The sequence below is a fragment of the Rosa chinensis genome, chromosome 6, assembly GCF_002994745.2.
Source record: "Rosa chinensis cultivar Old Blush chromosome 6, RchiOBHm-V2, whole genome shotgun sequence".
Taxonomy (NCBI): domain Eukaryota; kingdom Viridiplantae; phylum Streptophyta; class Magnoliopsida; order Rosales; family Rosaceae; genus Rosa; species Rosa chinensis.
The window spans coordinates 61,379,743-61,387,902 of record NC_037093.1 but is presented as its reverse complement, the minus strand read 5'-3'; the positions used below and the strand labels follow the sequence as shown (position 1 = coordinate 61,387,902).

The 8,160-nt window shown below is 39.3% G+C and overlaps 1 protein-coding gene across 1 annotated transcript; it reads right to left on the bottom strand.

Moving 5' to 3' along the window:
* Positions 1 to 5,920: 5,920 nt before the first annotated feature.
* Positions 5,921 to 7,767, bottom strand: LOC112170482 (anthocyanidin 3-O-glucosyltransferase 5). Its single transcript, XM_024307790.2, has one exon. The coding sequence runs from the start codon at positions 7,557 to 7,559 to the stop codon at positions 6,111 to 6,113; it is 1,449 nt and encodes a 482-aa protein (XP_024163558.1). The 5' UTR covers positions 7,560 to 7,767; the 3' UTR covers positions 5,921 to 6,110.
* Between the last annotated feature and the right edge of the window lie 393 nt (positions 7,768 to 8,160).

Here is an 8,160-nt window from a genome sequence, read left to right as displayed (position 1 = left end):
TTTTGTGCAAAACTACTACGTTTAGATTAAAAGATCGTTATTTTTAGGCAAAACTTTAATGTTCTAAATCATATTTTGAGGAAAAAAAATTTGCTACTTTAAACGGGTCCTCCAAATATTGTTGAAGCTTGAGATTCAACAGACCAATCACACTGTGTAGAAGTTAGAATCCCTTTTTTGATATGAAAAAAAGATTTATTTAGAAAAGTGCAAACATATATATATCTTAAGATATTCAAGCCCAAAATACATGAGGAAAACACTGGTAGGATATCAAAAATAGATAAAAATGAAACCACTCTTAAGCCTATCAAAGAAGAGGCGCCTAGCCTGGACCATCTTATCTGCTATCACATAATCAATATAACCAGAATTTTCTTCTAAATGCTGATCTCAAAACAAAATGTTGCACTTTCGGTAGCTGTATTGACAGGACACTAGCAGAAATTTCATGCATATAAATTTATAAACAGACTTCGTGAACTCAGAAGCAGATTCTGCCTCCACAATACCCTTCCCCTAAATTCCACTGGTACCATTAGAAGAAGTGTAGTGTTGCTTCCTGTTCTAACCATAATATGCAGAGTTTGGAGAAGCATTGGAAAGACTATAACCAGTTACCAACTTTCTATGCTTTCCTACATGGATGTCTCCATTGGCTTTCCTCCGTGGGGGAGAAAACCATACATTCGTTTAACTTTGAAAGAGAGCAGTTTCAAACACTGCCTCTACCTAGCTCCTTTAGACCATCACACCAAGGGTGTTTGAATTTGGGAGTGTTAGATGGTTGTATCTTTTTATAAATTTGTATGGTGGTGGTGGTGATGATGTAGGACGAGAATGGACCCAGTTTAGCCGAAAAACCATAAAAGTAAAGAAGCGGCGGAGAATCAAGAAGAGTGATAGGAAAATAGATAACTCACATGTAATAAGATTACTAGCTGCTGGAATATTCAAGAAGATTTGGTTTTGGACTTTTCGGGTTACTCGTACAAAAAGACAGGTTTTGATTCACAATCAGATTTGATCAACTTTTGGCCAGACTGTCCGTTTGAGACGCATGATACCTTTCCAGAATGGAAACGACGAGATCTTCAAGACTCACTTTAGTGAGCCCTATCAGATTTAGGCCAAAATGTATCGTCTTAATTATCCGATTCGTGATTTAATATTTTAAAGCTAGTTTTACATTCTTTTTATTTTAGGTTTTCTAGTTTATTTTGGATTTGTTTTGTTTTAATCCGTGGGCTTTAGGGTTTCATTGTTAGTCACCCTAGGGTTTTTTTTCTCAAATATAAGCAACCTTAAACGGCTGCAGAACTATCTTTTTATCAACTTATCAATCAAATTGAGATTATTTTCTTTTATCTCTGGTGGACTCCAAAATCTTTATTTTAGGTTTATTGCTTGTAAACCTAGGGTTACTTCCGACTGCGTCAGGTGGTATCAAAGCAGGTCGTTCCTGTCTCTCTTATTTACCTCGATTATCCATGGGTGACGAACGTACTGCCCCAATTACAAAAGCGGGTTTGGATGCCCTTACCGCTCAAATGACTGCTATCATGAATGCTCAGATTGCTGCCATGAACGCTCAAGTGGCAGAATTTTGTGGGTTATTGGAAGGAAGAAACAACAACAACAAATGTAACAGAGGCGGGGAAGGACAACGTGCTAGAGCTCCACATGGTGGTGGAGGTGATATTAATTATGATTCCGAGGATCTCACAACCAAAGCTGAAATTCCTTACTTTTCTGGTTACATGAGCGCAGAGGAATTCCTGGATTGGCTTCTTAAGGTTGAGAGGTTCTTCAATCTAACAGATGTCCCAGAGAATAAGCAAGTCAAGATAGTTTCTCAGAAGCTGAAGAAAGATGCTGCTTATTGGTGGGATCAATTGCAGAGTTCTCGTCAGAGACAAGGGAAAAAGCGTGTTCAGACATGGAGGAAGATGAAAGGTCTTCTTAGTGAAAAATTTCTGCCTACAGATTTTTCAATCAAGAATTACTCCCCTAAGGTTTTCGAGGAGAAGTTAAAGTCCAAGGAGTTTTCTTTGCCCATTGAGATTAATAGTTTATCTGAAGAAAAGCCAGAAGAATTTCTAATTTAAGAAGCTCCACAAGAAATTATCCATGATGACCAAGAAGATGTTAAAGATGAAATTGTTCATGAAAACATGGTGATTAATAATGAAGAAGTCTTGGAGCCTGAAATAAATCATTCAGAACCAGATGTCATTCAAGAAGGCAACCTTGAGAGCCGAGAAGAATATACTAAGGTTGCCTATGAAAACCAACATGCATATGACAAACTCATCTTTGGCGTTGGGTTCATGATTGTGCCATCAGAGTATGCAGAAGATCTGGCCAATAATCTACAGGTTCAATTGTCTAATTTTTTCTCAGGTCTTTTGTCTCCCTCTCCTTGTACTTTATTCAAGAGGAACTTGAGGGCGAGTTCTTTCATAGTGGAGGAGAATGGACCCAGTTTAGCCAAAAAACCATAAAAGTAAAGAAGCGGCGGAGAATCAAGAAGAGTGATTGGAAAATAGGTAACTCACATGTAATGAGATTACTAGCTGCTGGAATATTCAAGAAGATTTGGTTTTGGACTTTTCGGGTTACTCGTACAAAAAGACAGGTTTTGATTCACAATCAGATTTGATCAACTTTTGGCCAGAATGTCCGTTTGACACGCATGATACCTTTCCAGAATGAGAACGACGAGATCTTCAAGACTCACTTTAGTGAGGCCTATCAGATTTAGGCCAAAATGTATCGTCTTAATTATCCGATTCGTGATTTAATATATTTAAGCTAGTTTTACATTCTTTTTATTTTAGTTTTTCTAGTTTATTTTGGATTTGTTTTGTTTTAATCCGTGGGCTTTAGGGTTTCATTGTTAGTCGCCCTAGGGTTTCTTTTCCCATATATAAGCAACCTTAAACGGCTTCAGAACTATCTGTTTATCAACTTATCAATCAAATTGAGATTATTTTCTTTTATCTCTGGTGGACTCCATAATCTTTATTTTAAGTTTATTACTTGTAAACCTAGGGTTACTTCTGACTGCGTTAGATGATCACAAAGATGACATATGGGTAATGAAGGATTAAAGTGTCCAGCAGTCTGGGAGAAAAATTCATGTATTCAAAATAACTGAATTCTGTATCATTTGTATGAACCGCTAGTGTTTTTGAGAAATGAGGAAATTCTATTTTCGGACAATGACTTGACTATCCTCTGTTATAATAAAAAAATGAAAAAGATCAAGGAAACTATAGTTTTATGGAGAAGTTTTCACGCAATTGGTTACTACCCATGCTATGAAGGATTAAATTAAGTGTCCAGCAGTCTGGGAGAAAAATTCATGTATTCAAAATAACTGAATTCTGTAATCATTTGTATGAACCGCTAGTGTTTTTGAGAAATGAGGAAATTCTATTTTCGGACAATGACTTGACTATCCTCTGTTATAATAAAAAAATGAAAGAGATCAAGGAAACTATAGTTTTATGGAGAAGTTTTCACGCAATTGGTTACTACCCATGCTTGATTTCACTCTACAATGTTGCACAAGGAGAAAAAAGATGAAAATGTACTAATATCATACTTAATAGATGTACATATGCATAATGTAGTTACAGTGCTTGCTAGTTGCTTGTCATTATGGATAATGGCGTTTCTTGCTTAAATATGTGGTTTTGTTCAATTTTCTCTTGTTAGTTATGAATTTGTAAAATACATGCATATATATATGGATGTTTTTTAAAGGAATTAAGACACCAGTCGATCGCTTATGTTTGTCTATATGATTTGTAGGGTAAGAGGTAATAATAAGAAATCTACAAAGCTGTTTGCTAAATGGAGTTATATATGATCATCTTGGTTCATAAAGGCCTCCCCAGAAAAGTTCAACTCTTGCCAAGTATTTCCTGAAGAGGCACAAGTTCTATTTGAGTGATCATAATTCAACTCTCTCTATTTTCTGAAAACAGTATTGATCCAAAGAGCTGCTACAAACAATTCTCCAGTATGAATGGTGACTCACCTGGTGATGTGGAAGGTTGTAGTGAATCACTTGCTGATCTGGGCAGTCCAACACAAGATAAAATACAAACACCAAAAGAAACAAGCTTACTGCAAAACAAGCCTGCTGTGAAACCAGACAAGCTCAACGATTCTGAACTCTGAACTCTGGAGAGATACCTCAAGCTTCTGTGCACCATGAGCAAAAGACAAAGACATGCAAGGTCTGAGAAATTGTACAAGACAAACGTTGCACAATTGATAGCCACACAAGTGTCTCAAGCACAGAATTCATACAAACTGCATGTATAGTAATAGCTACTGGGCTTTTCATCTATCTAGCTAACTATATAAATAGCAAGACATCTGTAAATCAAAAACAAGAAATCAAATCAATGAAGAATAATTTCCCTCATACTTTTTTACAGTTATGATCATTCTATCATTTTCTTCTGCCATTTGTTGGTTACTGTCAGTTTCGCTTTCTTCTTATTGTTGTTGTCTTATGATGTAGCATTTTATTAATGGTATATTTACAACAGTTGCAAGTATTAGAAAAGTTGTTGTAGAACTAGAGAGCTCATCTACTATCGATGTGGGGTTACATTTTTAAGTCTAAACTTTCTCAAATGGCTTTATATTCATTAAGTTTCCTCTAAACAAACTTCAGTACATAGGATATCTTTGTTCGGAAATTGTGGTTCTACCCGTCAATTTCCAGTGCATGTTGTTTTGAATAGTCAAAAGCCAAAATGAAAGCATCCTTGTCCAAACTCTGAAAACCTTTCTGGCTCCATTCATACTATTTCTAAAAAGGCGGCAGAGGTTAAAAAATCTGAAAGAGTCATCGTTATTTGCCTATTAAATATGAGATTCTCCTAGTTTTACATTTTAAAGTCCAACTTTCTCAAATGGCTTCATGTACATCAAAATGACGTGGCCTGTAAACAAACTTCGATCAGTAGGATATTTTTGGTTTGAAATTGTGGATGTACCCGTCAATTTCAGTGCGTGTGTTTGGAATACCACAAGCCAAAAGACAGCAACGTACCTTGGCCAAACTCTAAACTTTCTGGCTCCATTAAGATTTCAGACAACCACCTAAAAAGGCTGCAGAAGTTATAAAAAATTCTCAAAGTCGTCATTTATTAAACTTTTCTCGATACATCATCAAACGTTTTGGTAACAAGTTGAAAATCAAGACTAATTTGACAGCAACCTTGTCCAAACTCTGAAAAACTTTCTGGCTCCATTCAGATCTCAGACAACCACCTAAAAAGGCTGCAGAAGTAAAAAAAAAAAAAACTCTCAAAGTCGTCATTTGCCCATCAAACGTTTTGGTAACATGTTGAAAATCAAGAGTACGTAATTTGAACCACTACTCATAGCACACTAGGAAATGTAAGTGGCGATGCAAAATTGAGGGACAACTATTCAAGAAAAAAGTAATATTGCTCGAGAAAAACCCACAAAATAAGATAGTATGATCCATGATTTTAATATGAACTGATAAACATATAAGCAAACAAATCAGAAATCACACCAGCATGCACTACAACCGTACTAAACACCAGCGCGCGCGCAATTAAATAAATCCTTGCATTGTTTGGTGACGCGAGAAAGGGACTCATAAGAAGAGTCACCACTATTCAGCGTGTTCTTGTACCTTTTTTGCTTTGCTTCTCATCACCAAAATAATCTTATATAGTTATATGTAATTGGCTCAAAAATTTAAGAGGTGGAGGCACTAAATACTAGAGTTGGTACTCAGTACCACATCCACCACCTTGAGTTGCGTGTAATGAAGAAGTTTCCCATGAATAAATCAGCAAAACAGTCCACAACATAAGTGCTTTTTTTGTTTTTTTTTTTTTTTGTCTGAACGCAACATAAGTGCACAATATTGTTTTGATCCCAAAAACATAGATGCATACAAATCAGAAGCCAAACTAATCACGCATGGAACACATGAACGCATACAAATCAGACGCCAAACTAATCACGCACAGAAACATGAACAAGTGGACGCACCAACCGACTCAATCATGCATGCGCGTGTATTATTGATACCCTAGTTATCTGCTTCAAATTGGCGCAGCTAGATCCTTCCATTGTTTGGTCACTCTCGCAAGGGACTCATAAGAACAGCCATCACTATTCAGCGCGTTCGCCGCACTCTCTTGTAGCTTCTTTGCTTTGCTTCTCATCACCTTCCCTACTTCACCTTCCATCAGCAACCTCACCACCCTCTCAATCTCCTCCCGCCCAATAACCGTTTTTCCGTCACCCTTAACCGGCTTAACTGCCACTCCAACCTCCTCCGCTAGAATGGTCGCGTTTGCCCTTTGCTCGGCGTATAACGGCCACGCAATCATCGGAATCCCATACGTCATGCTCTCCAACGACGAGTTCCACCCGCAGTGAGACAAAAACCCGCCGGTGGACCTGTGTCGGAGAATCGCCACTTGGCTGGCCCACGAACGCACCACTAGCCCCACTCCACGTGTCCTCTCCACGAAACCCTCCGGCAAATAAGACTTGGGGTCGTTCGCATCCCCTCCCACGTTGAAGAACGTTGCTGACGCACTAGCGTCGGTCGGCTTACGTACCACCCATATGAACCGCTGCTGACTCAGCTCCAGTCCCCACGCAAACTCGGTGAGTTGCGCCGCTGTCAAAGTCCCGCCGCTGCCGAGTACGATGAATAGTACTGAGTCTGGAGGCTGTTGGTCTAGCCAGGCCAGGCATTCAGCGTCAGCTTCGGTCACCGGCTCATGCTCTTTTATGAGAGGTCCGACCGGGTAGACCGGAGGAGTGAGTATTTTCTGATAGAACGGGTTTTCTCTAATGGCTTTCAAAGGGACTGGTTCGAGCTCCTCCCATGTGTTTAAGAAAATACCGGATGCCTCACACAACCGGCGGACGTGACCGAAGTAGTATCTGTACTCATCATTCTCCCGGTTCCGAATTTGGTCCAGCAGGTCTTCGGTTCGAACCGGGGTGCAACCCGGGACCTGAACCGGTTCCGGTAGGTCGATGAACTCACCCTCCACTTCATGGTCCATGGTGGGGAGGTAGAGCGTGAAGGCACAAAAAGCAGCTGAGGGAGTGAAGAATGTGTAGACTGGAATGGAGAGTTGTTTGCCAACGTCGAAACCCTGTGTGCAAAACAAGTCAATGATGAGGGCTTTGGGCTTTCCCAGCTGGATCAGGACTGATTTCAGGCACCGGAGGCTCTCCTCTACGATGACTCCGAGACGGTGCACGACCAGCATTTCGTCCTTCACGAGGGAGGACACGTCGGCAGGAGGGAGATCGATGACGTGGAGACCGGAGGGGAGGGAGGGCGAGTGGAGGAGGTCAGTTTGAGCGGGGGAAGCTTCGGTGGTGATGTTGAGAAAGCTGACACGGAAACCATGGTGGACGACGAGGCGTTTCGCAAACTCGAGAAGTGGGACTATGTGTCCCATTCCAGGGCTCGCGAGGACTGCAACATGTTGTTCGTTCAGGATATATGATTCAGCCAGAGCCATGCTGATAAGTTCTGGGTTTTCTGATATGGAGGTGGAGAGTGGATAGTAAATGCGTTAAGGGCACAAAACGAAAGCACTAGAATTGCGTAATAACAACTAGCGCTATTGTAAAAAAATAATAATAATAATAATAATAAAAACTAGCGCTACTGTTGAGGGTGTCCTCAACAATAGCTGACCTTATCACTGCAAGCCCATTTTCTTTGTATTCTGACAGCTGTTTTGTTTGGACTATTGCTGGTGCAGCCACCTAGCTATATATATATATATATATATATATATATATATATATATATATATCCGTAAGCATCTTCTTGAAGGTTTAGACTTTTCTACTTAATCAGGCACGCATAACATACGTTACCTTTAATTATATTTTGCGGTCTCTAGCCGCTAGAAGTGTTTCATTCTACTATAATTCATTACCGGGAATTATTAGGTGGTTAAAGCTAATAACATCCCTTTACTTTTGTGAGAACCATATGAGATGAAAAAATAAAAGAAAAATTAAATTAAAAAATCAATAAAAAACAAACACAAATTGTATGGGCCAATAACATCAATCCAGACTACTACGTATATTATAGTCCGGAACCACCTA